This window comes from Vigna umbellata, chromosome 1 (genome assembly GCF_029865625.1).
Source record: "Vigna umbellata cultivar VRB3 chromosome 1, Vumbellata_1.0, whole genome shotgun sequence".
NCBI classification, from domain to species: domain Eukaryota; kingdom Viridiplantae; phylum Streptophyta; class Magnoliopsida; order Fabales; family Fabaceae; genus Vigna; species Vigna umbellata.
Genome location: NC_142165.1, coordinates 7,387,360 through 7,404,532, shown reverse-complemented (window position 1 = coordinate 7,404,532; position 17,173 = coordinate 7,387,360). Strand labels below are relative to the sequence as shown.

At 32.4% G+C, this 17,173-nt stretch overlaps 1 protein-coding gene and 1 pseudogene across 1 annotated transcript; one reads left to right on the top strand and one right to left on the bottom strand.

The window, feature by feature from the left end:
- Positions 1-207: 207 nt before the first annotated feature.
- Positions 208-13,432, bottom strand: LOC148204499 (uncharacterized; annotated as a pseudogene).
- On the top strand, positions 13,112-15,502 carry LOC124822406 (DELLA protein 1-like). The gene has a single exon (XM_047294434.2). It carries the CDS (start codon positions 13,668-13,670, stop codon positions 15,321-15,323), a length of 1,656 nt encoding a protein of 551 aa, XP_047150390.1. The 5' UTR covers positions 13,112-13,667; the 3' UTR covers positions 15,324-15,502.
- Positions 15,503-17,173: the final 1,671 nt, after the last annotated feature.

Sequence of the window (17,173 nt, the reverse complement as noted above, 5' to 3'; positions counted from 1 at the left end):
AAAAAAGGGCATTACCGAAGGCCAAAAGCCCTCGGAAAATGCCAAAAGCCCTCGGAAAATGCCATTTACAGACGACTTATCGACGGCCAATCAGCCCTCGGTAAATCCCTTGTCGCTAACAATTACCGAGGGCTTTTGACCTTCGGTAATTACCGAGGGCCTAAAGCCTTCGGTAATTACCGAGGGTCAAAAGCCTTCGGTAATTACCGAGGGCCTATTGCAATGGTTGTCATTTATATCAATCACACACAGCTTCTATTGCAATGGTTTAGGTTTAACAACTCGAATAAACAATTATCATCTCATCACACAGCTTCTTTGACGCACTGCACATCCAACAACCTGAGCCCACTGCCTCAGTCTTGTCTTCACGGTCTGAGGGTTATCACCTTCATAATTAATTCACATCAAACAACCCAATAATTCAGAAAAAATATCATCACATCTTAATCTACTTCAATCACAATCAACACAAATTAAGCATAGAAAGACCAAGATTTAAATGTCCTTATCTATATTTCTCAAAGAATTTGATAACCTGAGTTTATTTATGCAAACTTTATAATTCTGCCATTATTATAGAAAGCAAACAAGAGATCAGCTAAGTGTTAAGTACCTGTGGTGAAGATGGCAGAGTGGGCCATGCGGGGAAGGAGTGTCTTCGCAGTCAGATGCGGCAGAGGAAGACGGCGTGGTCGTGGTGGTCGTGGTCTTGGGGACGGTTCTTCCAGTTTCCCTTGCGGCGGAGCCAGGCTTCATCACGGTAGGCGTCCGGCGACCATGATCGCTGCTTGAAGAGCGGCGGTGCGGACTGCAGGAGCAGTGGGCACTGGAGCAAGAAGGGTGGCGGTGGCGCATGGACGTCCGGTTCCGGTGAATGGAAGAGGGAAATCCCAGGAAGGGTGGCGGTGGCGCGGGGACGGGAGTGAAAATTTGGGAGAAGCTTTCCCAAAAAGCATTTGGGAAAATGGTGGAGGGAAATCCCAAATTCAGATTTTATTAAGTGAATGCATATACCGACGGCCAAAAGCCTTCGGTAAATCGTCTGTGTATTACCGAAGGGCAAAAGCCTTCGGTAATGACCAATTTTAATGACCGTCGGGAAATCCTTCGGTATTGTCATTTTTACCGAGGGGTAAGAGGCCTTCGGTAATAATCCTTCGGTAATCAATGAATTTGTAGTAGTGTAGGAACTACTCCTGCAACCCTTTTTTCCAATTTATTTTGTAAAAATAAATTTAAATTTCGTCACGATTGAATTTCCAACATTTCCAACATGTGCATGCACTGCAAAATTAATTTGTCAGGTTTGATTTCTATGCCCATAAACCAAAATTCATGTATAATTAGGTTTGATGTCTATGCCCATAAACCAAAATCCATCAGGTTTGATTTCTATGCCCATACCCTTTTACTCTTTTTGTATATGCTATCAGAAAATTAGGTTTTTTTCTTAATGTTGCAGGGGGTGCACCACCAGTAAGGAATAATTAGTTTGACTTCTCTGCATATTATGATACCTGGTGTTTAGCTCTCTTTTTTTTATCACATTTTCTAATGCAATATGACTTATGGTTGTAGAATTTGCGTGTTATATTTTCTCTCTCTATGAATTTATAGTGTTTACTCTTGGCTTTTGCAGGTGCCTCTATTCAACTGACTATATCTTTTAAAGCTTTTGTTTTTTCATTTTGCAATTGAATTTATTTGTTTCAAGTGTATACCAATTTGGTTCCACAGTTTTCGAACAATTTTGGTTAAGTATCTTTTAATTAATTAAATAAATGATAATTTTTCATGGTTTATGAAGAATTTGAGAGAAATATGAGGGTAAACTCAGTACTCTGTTAATTAATTTGCGTTTTTGTTCTTGTGTTCAGGCTCAATAGCTGCAATCAATTATACAAGTTTAAGTATTTTGAATCTTTCATAAACTCTCTTTGTATCCATAAACTCAATTTGTTATATTTTGTGGGTAGAGTTTTCTTGTTGCTCGTGTTTTTTTTTTTTTTTTGCTTTATAGGAAGAGGAAAACCTTTCCATATTTCTATATTTTCTTACTGCTCACTGTCAGGCCCTATACCTATAACAAGTTGCAACGTGTTTTAACTTTTAGCATGATTAAAAGACACATTGCACAGGATCCAAGTAATGTTTTAAGCTTCTGACAAAAGAAAGAGAAAAGTCTGCTTTGGGAAAGAGTTTGGGAAAGAGTTTGGGAAAGAGGAGCAGAAGAGAGAGAAAAAAAGTTAATGTTGTTTGTGTGCATTTAACGGGATGGACGACGTTGACGCAAAATTTAGTAAGTGAGAACCAATTTGACACACTTTTAAAAGGAGAGACCTAATTGAGAAAATTCAAACAAGTGGGGATAAAAAAATATATTAAGCCAAAAGAAAAAGACATTTTACAAGAAAAAATAAGCTGTAGTGGGATTTTATTATTTGAATATTAAAAAAATTTAATATTAAAATAAATATATATAAATAGTTTTTTTATCAACATGATTTATTATTTTAAAATATATCATGTTTTTAGAATTATTTGATATCTGATTAATTAATTTCTTTATTTGGGTAAGTTGAATTTTATTTATATTTTTAGTCTTTTTTTATTATTTATTGCATGTGAGTTTTTTTTTTCATTTAAATATGTCTTTTTAGTTGTTCATATAAGTTTCTACTGATCAATGATTATGTCATTATCGTTCATGTGATGTTTCTATGTGTAGATAGAACATCTTGCAAATTGTGAGGAATTTCGCTAGTTAGGTCTTGTAAGCGGTTGGTCAGGTAAGAGAAGGTAGTTGCTTTAGTGTGCGTGAGTTTAATAAATATGATGTGTTTGCATGTTGATTGAATATGATTGCTATGTATGTCTGAACTGAATTGTATGGTTTGAGGATTGAAATGTGTTTGATTGTTGTTTGGGTCTGTGTGACAAAAAAAACTTAGGATCTGAGCAATTGCACATATTGGTATAAGTTTTAATGTGTAAAAATTGTTTTGAACCAACTCATTGAAAATAAAAGGTACCAATTTGAACAATTGATCAAGTCCAAGTTCATTTAAATCACAAAATGTGTTTGTTGTCAACTGATATAGCGTTAAGCAATACTACTTGGGCATTAAGCACAAGTTTATTTGTACAAATTTGGAAGTATTTTAGCTTTAGACTGTTGATCGTCCTTTTTCACCATTGAAGGTTCAGTTTTGCGAATGCTTTGGCGTTGAGTGGTAGTAGAGCTTCGTTGAGCACCATCATGCACTATAGGTCTAAAGCAATTGTTTTCCAGAACGTCGGGCGCTAGAAGTGTGTCACTAAGCACAACCTTTTGCAAGAAGAATGGTGTTGAGCGCCATTGTCGTTGAGCGTCACCTTTTGCGATAAGTTTGACATTGGACGCCACCTTTGAGTGTTAATGTGTATGTTTGTTATTCCCTTCTCTTTTGGTTGTTTGAAATAAATTTGTGATGGAACTGGTGTATGTTTATAGTATTGATTATTAATATTTTGGTGATGATTATGGTTGTGGATAAGTATGGTGATGGTGTTGAGAGAATTTCAAGGAACTGATGTGTGTTTATAATATTGATTGTGAATATTTTGGTGATGATTATGGTTGTGGATAAGTATGGTGATGGTGTTGAGAGAATTTCAAGGAGATATTCTTTATGGTGATGATCTCAGTGTATGTATGGACATTGGGGTTCACTAAGGATGTATCTTTATATTCGACCAACTATTCAACTCACATGAAAGAGAAGTGGTGGGAGGAGAATGGTAGGAGGTCCTAGTCATTGGACTGTTTTGGTCCTAAGTGCGAAGAGGATTAACCTTATGAATGACAGGGTGATAGACTCTTCAGAGCATAGATACTACTACAAGTGTGCTCCTACGTGAACTTCAATGTCAAAGGCATGTATCTAGATAATTGAGTCTAGTGTCAATAGTTTATGTGTCTATATTATTTATGGTATTTAATCTATGTTTAGCTTATATTTGATATGATTTAATTATCTTAAATAATTATTTTGCATATTAGCTTACCATGTCATTTTTTTTGGTGTTTCTTGTGTGTTTTTTTTTGTTTCTTTTGCAATAATTACCTTATTGGTGTAAGCAGATGATATGTAAACATTCCTTGAAAAGGAGATGATGCAATTTTTCTAAGTTATCTTAGATATATTTTATTACTGTGTTATTTATTTTAGATAATTATATTAATAATATATATTTATAATTTTAGATAACTTGCTTTGTCTGTTAATATTTTAATTTCTTATTTTATCAATTGTAATTTGTGAAAATTAGAATGTTAAACATAATTATTTGAAAAATTAATAAATTTGTATATGTTAGTCACGTTAATAAAAAAATTAAAAGAATAATAATAATTTAGAATATTATAGTTTTTTTAAATTTAATTGTTTAGAAAATGTATGGTTACTTATCTTTTATCATTATTTATATTTATATATTGGTACTTTTTTAACACCCAATCAATTGTAATCTATTATATTTATTTTATCTTTGAATCACTTATTTCCATCTTTGAAAAGTAAGTGATAATTGAAACTTTTTAAATATGATAATTAAAAGTTATTTATCTTTATTCTTTAAATATTTGATTAAGTATTTGAGTTTTTGATAAATTTTTAACCAATTTTTAAATATGCTCAGGAAACGGTTCTCAACTATGTTATCAAATTATCATTATCAATATTATTTTTATTTTTTGTTTTTTTTAAACAGATTGCCACTTTTCGCAAATAAAGCTAAACAAATTTTATTACGATTTCAATTATTCCACTATTTAAAGAAATAAAGGTACATCTAAATAATTTTATTAGTTAAAGAAATAAAGGTACATCAAAATAATTTTTTAAATGTTAAAATATTTATTTAGAGAAGAACATTTAGAAACTAACACCCTGAAAAACTGTTTTCGAATTTTTTTTATATTTTTCATAAAGAATACTTTGATGGAAAGTGAAAAAAATTAACTTTCTTTTCGGTTGACGAAATACGACAATAAAAAAAGTTCGCCTTATTCTCGGTGGATGAACTAATGTTTTAATTTATTAGAAAAATGTAAAAGTGAACATGAATATCTTTCGTTTTCAATAATTGTGATTTTTAAGGTGACTATTTAAACTTTAAAATAACTTCTTTATCTTCGTTATTATTTAGTGATAAAAAATATTTTATTTATAACAATAGTATTTTAATAATTTTAAAAATATCTTATTAATCATTTTACCTATAGTTGTAGTAACAGTAATTATTATTATCATTATTACCACTGTTACTATTTTTCATCATCATTATTAACATAAGTTTGATGATTATGATGATGAATTTTTTTTGGTTTGAATGTAACCATAAACAAACTCGTGTACACTTTATTTGATTAGATGAAAGGTTATTGTTGATTTCTACTAAATGTATGTATAATAAATTTGATATTTTTTACTTCTTCAATTGAATTTTGATTATTAGAAAATATTTTTAAACTTATAATACTAAGAATATCTAATTAAAATTATTATTAAGAATATATTAATTGTGAAAACCTTAAAACAAAACTAGTAATTTTTCCTCCTTTTTTACATGTACAAAATTCTAGTCACAAACTTTTTTTCATTATCTCTTTATCATCTCATTTCACTTTCACCAAATCTTTTATTAGGAACCATCATTGCATTTGTGGCGTAAAGCACTACAAAATCCAATCAAACAAAATCATAGTTAAGATAAGTCTTCCTTTTCTCCTTTTTGGGTCAAAATTTATGGAGATGTTTTGCATGTGAACAAAAATTAAGTGTATGAGAATCAATTTCTCTCTTCTTACCTCTCTACATGTTTTTATTACACGATAGGTTCATATCATTAGTTTGATTTTGTTGATATTCATCCAAAACTCACAAATTGAAGTTTATAGAAGAAGAAAAACTTGATGATTGTAAGAACTAAATAGAGTTAAGTGTAATTAGTATCATTTTGATCATTTGATTGCATGTGGCTTGCACGAAAATTTTAGTGTTCTAGCTAAATTAATTTGTACAATTTGTGATTTTGATGTTTTATGTGAGTTTAATGATAAATGGAAATGGATATTTTGATATTTGGTACCTTGAAAACTACCAAAATAAAGAGTATATATATATATATATATATATATATATATATATATATATATATATATATATATATATATATATATATATATACATAAATTCAAATTTTTAAAGTTTAGCATTTTTAAATGAGCTAATAGAATCAAGAAGTCATCAAAGTGACTTTTTTTAGTATCTTGGTAGTGAGAAATGTTAAATATTTATGTATATCTAAATGAGTATTGATCTATCCAAAGGAAGATTAATGTTTGGTCAGATTGCATACACACATATGATGGTAAATGTGTGATAATTGTAAAGTTTTATTTGTCAAAGATAAATCAAGCTAAAGATGGGTTTATGGTTGAACATGTTGTATTATCAATGTTTGATCATTGTAATAAGATACCCTAACAATTAATATTAGTCTAGAGTCTTGATATTAATGGTGTACTAGATATCATGAGATGGGTTACGATATTATTTGAATATATTGATTATTAATAATTATTATTATGTGAGCTTAATTACATTATTTGTTTTGTTCTAAATTTAGCTACTATTGATTTAATATATGTTAATCTGAATTCGGTTCTAGTTCTTAATGGAAAAAATTTTATGGATTGAAAAGACAACATGTAAATTGTTTTTGCCTAAATGGATCTTGGCCTTATATTAAGGAGTGAGAAACTCATTTCTCTTACGGACTCTAGTACCCCTAAAAAGAGGAAAGATTATGAGAAGTGAGATTGCTAAAATCACATAAGTCTTATGATCATTAAGTGTGACATTCTTGAGGTCTTTAGGGGTGTTATATCTGAAGAGATAAGTGTCAGATATTTCCTTACTGAAATTGAAAATTTCTTGCAAAGAAAGGCATGTTTCTTTTGGTCTACTCTAAGGTCAATTTAGTTTCAATACTTAAAATCTCTTGATGGTTAGATTATAGTGTCACTACTAACCTCAGTGTTTCAATAAAGGATTGTTTAAGCTATCAAAAGACAATTGATTCTAAAATATGGATATATGTTGGAGATGGAAAATCAGTGCAGATGGAAGTTGTAGAACATTTTAGATTATTATTATACCTTAGTTTTTATTTGAATTTGAAAGACACTTTTGTTGTGTCGTCATTTAGATAAAATTTTGTTTTAGTTTCTTATTTGGACAAATTGAGTTATTTAAGTTCATTTCGAGAGAATAAGTTCAATTTGTCTTTTAATTCAATTGTTGTTAAAACTAGTTCACTTTTGACTTATGATAATTTATATATGCTTGACATTGTCACTTCCTATGATGAATCCTTAGATACGAAATCATGTGATACTAAATGTAAAATTGACAATACTAGCTTAGGAGCATTATGACACATGTGTTTAGGTCATATATCTAGAAATAGAGTTGAACGACTTGTGTCAGATGGGATATTGAATTTCATTGACTTCATAAATTTTGATATTTTTGTTGAATGCGTTAAAGATAAACAGACCAAAACAAAGAAATTAGGTACGTATAGAGCTACAAACGTCTTAAAATTAATACATACAAACATTTGTGTTCCATACACCATCATGGAATGGTTAACAAGATTTTATATCATTCATAGATGATTATTCTATATATGTATACCTATATCTTATACATGAAAAATCTTAATCTTTTGACATGTTTAAATCATTTAAGGTTGAAGTTGAGAATCAACTCAACAGAAGAATGAACTCAATATTTTAGTCATTATCGTCCTCTTGAATATTGTATTTCCTTTATTTTAATGTAGTTAATATATTATATGGATCGCGTACTCGAATCTCTTATTTATTAGACTCCTTTAAGGTAGTACTCGAATCCTTCTGCATCATAATTGAGTTTGTGCTAATGTGATTTGCTATGGTGAAGTCGGTCATGTTATGATCGCTTTATTTACCTTGAGAATCTTTTAAGCATAAGCATTAATGATTGGTTTATGCTTCTCATTGTCTCCTACTAGATTTTGAGACTTTGATCTATCATGAGTTTGACTCCCACTATATTCATATTTTGTGGACTTACCTCTAATCGTCATCAAAACTCTTGCTTGTTTTAAACATCCCACCCTTTTTCACCTTTTTTTTTTTCTAGATTCTTCTTCAAGAATAACTTCGACAACATCCTCACAGTGTAAGTGTCAATATATTATTTGTTATATTGATGATAAGTTGATAGTAAGAATCAAGTAAACTCTAACGTAGAAGCTCCACATGTTCATTTCAACTATGTTGAAATTTGTCATTGTACATTGTGCAAATAATATATTCAAAGAGTATAAAGTTTTCTCTCCAATAATATTCTTGTGCAAAGTGACTTCAAATCATAGACTTTGATAAAAGTGTTCTAAATATTCTTTACTATAGTCTTTTCACAATGTTGGATAAAATTGTCAGAACGAAAAATTATTCACATTAAACTTTTCTATATCATATTTTGTCGGCATAAATTTAAAATTATCTTGTGCATTTCTCACTATTAAAGTATTATATATTGGAACAACAAAAAGTAAATCATAAACCAATAATGCAATAGGTAAATTCTTAAGTGCTTTTGCTGAATGGGACGAGGATGACTCCTTCTCAACCTCGTACCTGGACGAACATCTGCTCTCCTTTATGCTTCGGGTGACCGATTGGTTTGGAGAGGGAGAGACATGCAGAATATACTTTGACGCTCAAGTCAGAATTTTTCTCTTGAGGTCTAAAGTAATGCGATTATGAAAGCGTAAACATTACCTCGAAATCAAATATATGTTTATAAAGTTTATAAAAATATGACCAACTAATTTACCTCTTAATGATCGTTAATATCTATCTTAACCAGTCATTAATAATCATTACCGTATTGATTACACTTTAACCCGATCGTTCGGTCAATTAGACTCGGTACACTGTCATGCCTTACTGGATGAGTCTACCCATATAGTGACATTAAGAAAAATATATGGATCACTAACAGACAAGCTTAGATATCAATTATTTTTTAGTCATAACTTTTCTAGACTTAAATACCAATTATTTCCGTCATAACTTTGCTAGACTTGCATTCTCATCCTACCATATTACATCCACTAACAAAAATAACTTTTTTTATGTGAAGGATCATACTAATTCTGATCACATACTTAAATTTTTTACAACATTTTAGTGATAATATTAACAAAATATAATCTGAAATCAAACTCATCAAGTTTTGATACCATTATTAATTATTGACTACTAAAGTAACAATACAAGTACTAACAACTAAAATAAATGAGATAAAATTGGCAATAGACATAGACAATATTGTAATTTTCCTAAAAAAATTGCATACCTTTTTTCTAATTCAAGAAAACAATAACTCTTTCTTAAAAATATAAAAAATAACTAAAAAAAATTTAAACGATAAATTACTTTTTTTTTTCTTAATTATCTCTAAAGCATTAAAACACTAAAAAAAGTGGATATTTTTCTAAAAAAAATTGTTCGTTTATAACATGAGAAACAAGTTCGTCGGTATGACACTACCTTCTCACGATAAGAAGACAAGAGATCTGTCACTCTTTTGATCCTTTTTCTTTTCTAAATATTTTTTTATCATTGATTAAAAATTTTCAAAAATTAAAAACTATATATTAATGGAATTTATCAAATAAGAAGTGAGTTATATAATTTTCTAATTTGAGAGAGAGTAGGAAAATATGTCATTAGCATTAGTCAGAAACTAAATATAAAGAAATAACTCATCCTTTAGTTTGTCAAGAGGAGGGTGATGACTAAAAGGAATAATATTTCGTGAAACACGAGGAATATGACTGGCCTATACTTAATTTCAAGGTTTAATCATTCACTAAGTCCCTATTTTCGCATGGAATCTCAATTTCGTCCCTTTCTTTCTGAAAATATCAATTGGGTCTCAATTTTATGAAAATTGCAACAAATCGATCCTTTCCGTTAAATTGGCTGGACGGCGTTAAAAAAATTGATGAGTGGATGCTGTGATGACGAACGAACGCTCGTCCACCAGCGAACGAACGCTCGTCCACCAGCTAACGAACGCTCGTCCACCAGCGAACGAACGCTCGTTCACCAGCGAACGAACGTTCGTCCACCAGCGAGCGAACGCTCGTGGACCTCTTAGTGCTGGACGACCGTTCGTTCCACACTGGACGACCGTTCGTTCGGTGGTCGACGAGCGTTCTTTCGCTAGTGGACGAGCGTTCGTTCGCTGGTGAACGAGCGTTCGTTCACTGGTGGACGAGCGTTCGTTCGTCATCTCAGCATCCATTCATAAATTTTTTTAACGTCGTTTGACACTATTTAACGGAAAGGATCGATTTGTTGCAATTTTCATAAAATTGGGACCCAATTGATATTTTCAGAAAGAAAGGGACGAAATTGAGATTTCATGCGAAAATAGGGACTTAGTGAATGATTAAACCTAATTTCAATTGGTGTCCTGCACAAGTGTATTTATTGTATCATGAATAAATAAAAATCATATTATGTATTCCAATAAATCCAAAAAACTGATCACTCGGCTGATTTGGGATAAATAAAAAGGCAATATTGAATTAATAAAGTTGGTAAAATACACAATAATAGTTGAATTTGAGTGAATTATAATTTTGAGTATTTAATTTAATTTAAAAGTAAAGCTTCAATATTTAAAATTTGAAAGTATATTTTAAATTTTAAATTTTATTTTTAGGATGATGTTTGTTATTAAAATTTAATAATAAACTATATATCGTTATTAAAATCAAACAAGTTTTTTTTAAAAAAAATATATATATTTATTTCATTTATTTAAAATTAAAATAGAAGTTTTAAGAAAACTGATCTAATATCAACCTGTAACTCAAATAATCCATCAAAATTAATTCATATTCGATTGACCCAATAAATCAAATACTGAAATATAAAAGTTAAAATATTAAATTTGGATTAGTTATGTTGGAATCCAACCAAAGCTTAAGTATAATTTTGTGCATTATCTTGCTTACTCTTTGGAAACTTCCACTAAATCCTCCCACGACTCATTACCGTGATATTAGAAAGAATTATGTAAAACATAAGGTTATAAAATCTGAGAATAGAACATCGAAACAAATTTTTAAGGTATTGTGCTGTTCTTATTTATAGTCCCGTTCTGTAAATTATGTTAAACTTTAATGCAAGCGACCCCCACATGCAAGACATTTTTAGATTAAATTTTAATTGCCATAAATAAATTTTATCATTAATCATACAATATTTGGGGATCAAATAAATCCATCACTAGTAGTACTAGAAGATTACGGGAAGTTTCCTAGTAAAAAAATCAGTTTTTTTAAGTGATTGGCAGTTCTATAAAAGTTTGATACATTATTTCTTATTTTCTTTTTCTGTATATTATGATGTGTTCGTGTTATTTCTCTTTTTTGGGCATGTTTATCCTGCTTTTATAATGTGTAATAGAAAATAATGAATATACGTAATTATAGGTAAATTGTTAACATTCCATCCAATTAAATTAAATTTAAATAAACTGAATTATAATTGAACTGAGTAAATTTGTGAAATAGAGACAACATCCTTAGAAAATAGAATAATCAGATAATTGAAGTATGACAAAATATTTTTTATTACTTACATAATTTAGTAACACTTATTCATAATATTTGTTGTTATCGTGGATATCTTAGAATATCTTTAAACAAGGTGCTGAAATATTTTGATACAAAGTTTTATATTTTGAAATCTTATATTAGTTTTTATTGAGTCTTATTGTGCAAGATAGTATACAAAATTTCATGTAATTTGATCTCCAATAGTAAATCTCTCTCTGACTTTTAATTACATTTTTATTAGTCTTACAATTTAATATTTGCTAGTATAACAATACACAAAAATATTTTTCTTCAGATGTTGAGAGTCCTTCTACAAGAACTCTTTTTCTCCTTGAATGTCGCTTCCATAGGAAATCTTGTAAAAACGATATCTTATAACAACTCAAGAGAATATCTTGCATTAAATGTACTCTAACATTTCAATTAAATTTATTAACTCATTCATTCACAAACAAACAAATTTAATGAATATATATATATATATATATATATATATATATATATATATATATGATGGATTCTAAGTTTTAAGGTTAAGGGTATTTTAATAATTTTCATCATCAAAACTAAAAAAACTCAAACCCTTACTCACCTCTCTCATCCCTTCTGTGACTTAATTTAAAAATGAAATTTAATTAAAATACCCTTAACCTTAAAACTTAGAATCAATGATATATAAGAGTATTTTTATCTACTAAAATTCAGTACACATTGCTAAAATGTAGCAACTGAAAAACACAGGCGTAGACGCGTTAAGAAACCCATATATATATATATATATATATATATATATATATATATATATATATATATATATATATATATATATATATATATATATATATTCACTGATTTTAAGGAAGCACAATCATCCATTTTTTCTCAAAATATTTTTTGTTTTTTCAAAATATTAAATTACTTAGTTTTTAATTTTAAAATGAGTAGTTTCATATTTAATTTTTAACAAAATAAAATTAAAAAGCTTAAGAATCGGATAGAAAAAAAAAAACCAAGAAAAGTAAGTTTGAAAAAGTGAAGAGAATAAGCAAACATAATAATATATTTGCGTGGAGAATGAATGAACGAAGGCTTAAAATGAATTAGAGTCGTAAAAAACAGAAAATCTTACATGATTAGTTCACGGTGAGTTAGAATTGATGTTGGACTCCATGCCTGTGATGGAACTGGCATATTCTCGAGATTTATTGTTCGGCAACAGCAACATTAAAGAGAAAAACCGTTTGGCCTATCAAACTGATGTCGATTTATTCTCCAAATCCTACCGAGCTCATTACACTGTATTATCAGGCAGGCTGTCCCTACACGTAGTAGCATTCACATCTATTAAATGTTAGCGGCTGATCCAATGATGTATGCTATCATATGCCAAAAGAGAGTATATAATGAATGAAGAGGATATTAAGAGCACTTATTGCTCAAATTCAATACTAATAAAAGATTATGACTATGCCCAATCAAATGTTGAGCGAGAGAAGAGATTCTCTCTCACCATCATAAATGTTGGTGTTGCTATTAGGACATTGTTGATTGGCCTAATCCACAAAAATTATCAAAGACAATCAATCACTTACACATAGGAACGTTAAAGCACGCGCGTGAAGTAGAGCGTGATTGAAAGATTGAAATAGAACGTAATGTGAACAGATACTGTGTCATCTCCATCAGCCAGCATCTTTCGTTCTTAGCATTGCGGTGCTGTCACGGCTCTTGTATAACCCTAAAACAAAGCTTCATTTCTAGCATACACGTATCATCACATTATGTTATTATTCGCACATACACCGCCCAAAAGTAACAGTATTTAAGATCTGGAGAGCCAAGAAAAAAACAGCATCAGCAACAGTTTCTCTGTTTTTGTTGTTTTCTTGTTTTCCTGAAGCCCGCTTAGTAAGACGAAGTGGGAAGGAATGGGAGACGCAAGTGAAGTGAAAGGGGAATGTTCAGGCAGTGGGAAGGGGAAGAAGATGTTTGAGGAAGAAGAAAATGAAGACAAGTTGTTGGCAGGCGTAGGATACAAAGTGTGTTCCTCGGACATGGTTGACGTGGCACACAAGCTCGACCAATTGGAGATGGTAATGGAGGAAGATGGGATTTCCCATCTCGCCTCCAACACTGTGCATTACGACCCGACCGATCTTTACGGTTGGGTCCAGAACATTCTCAACAACGCGCCCAATCACACCATCACCACCAACAGCAACAACGCTGTCATTCCATCGCCGTTAATCACTGTCCCCGAGAACGATCTAACAGCGATTCCATTGCCATACGTCGAAGATTATCCACAAACAGAAAATCAGAATTGCCACAAGCGATTCAAGAGTTCTTCATCTCCGTTGTGGCCCGCGATTTCATCGGACAACATTCTTCCGGTGGTTCTGGTGGAGGAAGCCGGCGTGTATCTCGTCCATGCACTCATGGCCTGCGCGGAGGCCGTTCAATTAGGAAACGCGAGCCTCGCTTCAAGCCTTGTGAAGCATGCAGGAACCCTCGCTGTGTCGCAAGGAGGTTCAATGGGGAAGGTTGCATCGTTCTTCGCTCAAGCTCTGGCTCGAAGAATCTATGGATTCTATCCTTACGAAACTCTAGACTCTTCCTACTCCGACATGCTTCACACACATTTCTACGAATCGAGCCCGTACCTGAAATTCGCGCACTTCACGGCGAACCACGCAATCCTCGAAGCATTCGCCACCGCGGACACGGTGCATGTCATCGATTTTGGCCTGAAGCAGGGGTTGCAGTGGCCGGCGTTCATGCAAGCACTAGCGGTCCGTCCGGGGGGTCCGCCAGCGTTCCGCCTCAGCGGGATCGGACCGCCGCGGCTCGACGACCCCGATTCCGACACGCTTAGTCAGGTCGGTTTGAAACTGGCGGAACTCGCTCGAAAAATTAGGATTCAATTTCAGTTCCGCGGATTCGTGTGTAACAGTTTAGCTGATCTAGATCCGTCCGTTCTCGACATCCGAGCAGGAGAATTCGTCGCGGTTAACTCTATCTTCGAGCTTCACCGCTTGCTGGCGCGACCTGTTGACATTGAAAAGGTGTTAGCCACGGTTAAGAGGATTAAACCGGAGATTGTTACCGTGGTGGAGCAAGAAGCGAATCACAACGGTCCGGTTTTTCTGGAGCGGTTCACGGAGGCATTGTACTATTACTCTAGTTTGTTTGACTCGATGGAGGGATCGGTGGCGGCGCCGAATGAACAGGCGTTGGTGATGGCGGAGATGTACTTGGGGAGGCAGATATGTAACGTTGTGGCGTGTGAGGGAGATGAACGAGTGGAGAGGCACGAAACGCTGGGTCAGTGGAGAGCGCGGCTCGGTTTGGGCGGGTTGGAACCGGTTCGCATGGGTTCGAACGCGTTTAGACAGGCGAGGATGTTGCTTGGTCTATACCCTGAGGCGGGAGAAGGGTACAGAGTGGAAGAAAACAATGGGTGCCTCTTGCTCGGGTGGCACACGAGGCCACTCGTTGCCTCGTCCGCGTGGAGACTCGCGCCCAATGGTTTGCACCCAGTTAGAGATCAGAATGAGATGAACCAAGATTCCCGATACTGTTAAGTCAAAGTAGAGTGACTGAATCGTAAGTGAGTTCCAGAGACACAGGAAGGGTAAATAGAAAGGTAAAAAACCAACTAAAAGATCTTAATTATAATTACTCTGCCATAGGTTACCCTTCCTAGTATATTTTTTTTGTTTACCTCTTAAGTTAATGAAAGACTTTCAATATTTTTTATTCACTCTTAAAGCGTTCCCAAATATAATTTATTTGAAGTTACAACAATAGGAACAGAAAAATAAAATCCATTAAAATTCAAAAAACAATCATTTTACCCATTTTGTAAAAGTAAAAATTTTGCTATTATCATGACCGAAATTGAAGACTACAAAAAACTATATTTAATCATTCATATCATTCATATTTATGTTGGATTTTTTCTAAAGTTCTTTTTCTTCTTTTTCTAAATTTGATCCCTTAGTGAAAAATCAATACAATTGAATCTCTGTGTTAAATTGGATTAACACAGTTAAAATAAAGGTGAGGTGAAATCATTAATTGACCTGACAGATACATGATCATCACATTAAGCTGAGTTGTCACCACATTCTGTCAAGTCATCATTTTCAACCTTTCTCCTAAAAAAAACCCTAACAATCCATGGGAGCCACCGAAAAATGTCACCACTAGCCTCCATGCGCCGCCACACAACCATTACCATTGCAAAATCATCTTCTTTCTTGAGCTAATCAGAAATTGCAAGTTCTTCCATGTTTCCATTGCATCAACCATCTCACGCCACCATGAAAACCTGCGAAGAAACTAGATTCAAAAAACTCAAAAACAACGGCAAGCCTTAGTTGCGATCATCATCATCGCGAACCCCAATCCAAAAAAACAAAAGCTCATATAGCAAAAACTCAATCGCGACGCCGTAATAACGAGTCTATCCATCATTGCACGAGATCGAACCACTCGCAACAACCATGGCGAACCCATGAGTCCAAAACTCAGGTCAAACGTAACCATGAGCATAAACACCTTCGCGAGCCTCATTTATTCTCCACCACGGGTAACTCGCACTTCATCGTGATGCACACCAGCAAGAAAAGCACACCAGAAAGCGAAATCATGCACCCTAATTGTGTTTTCTAATTCACCATTCAAATCGTGGACTCAATGGAAACCCAAATCCCTTTGCGTTCTTCGCGTACCTGCAAAGAGAAAGTCCAAAAACATAGAAAGCTTCAAATCGCAACAACCGTAATCACATAAATCTCGTTCTCAATTTGGTTTTCAGGAATCTCGTTCCCAATTTCAAGAACCCTAATTTGATTTTTGTAAATCTCATTTCCAATTTGGTTTTCAAGAATCCTAATTTCGATATTTAAAATTTAATTTTCAAAAACATTTTTATTTAATTTTTTAATCTAACCTATTTCACGTAACATATTTTGATATCATTTGAAAAGAAAAATAAAAAAAATGATCTATTTGAAAAAAAAACCCAAAATAAATAAGAAGTATAAAAATATTAAACCCAAAAATTACTGTGTAACTTTTGAAGAAAATTACTGTCCTACCCTCCAAGTCACGGGCTGTGTACTCCTTTCGGCTTTTGCTTTTGGTCAGAGTAGTTTGGTAAATGAAAATTTTGGTCAGACCATGATTCAAGTTGGGTGAGGTTCTGCGTTTTCCTAAGAAATCGCAACGTTTAGTAAAAATTGTAATTTTGTTTCTACGATACTTTTATTCTTAAATCAATCAAATCACATCATTTTGAAATCATCTCGCCGTTTCATTTCTTTTTTATTTCTATTCAATCAAATATGTTTCATATTGAATATTACTTCTTATTTATTTTTTTAATCAACTTATTTTTCAACCAAATGAATTTCATATTTAATATTTT

What these genes read in the sequence shown, in the direction of transcription:
- LOC124822406 (XM_047294434.2), top strand. Translation starts at nt 13,668, where the DNA reads ATGGGAGACGCAAGTGAAGTGAAAGGGGAATGTTCAGGCAGTGGGAAG.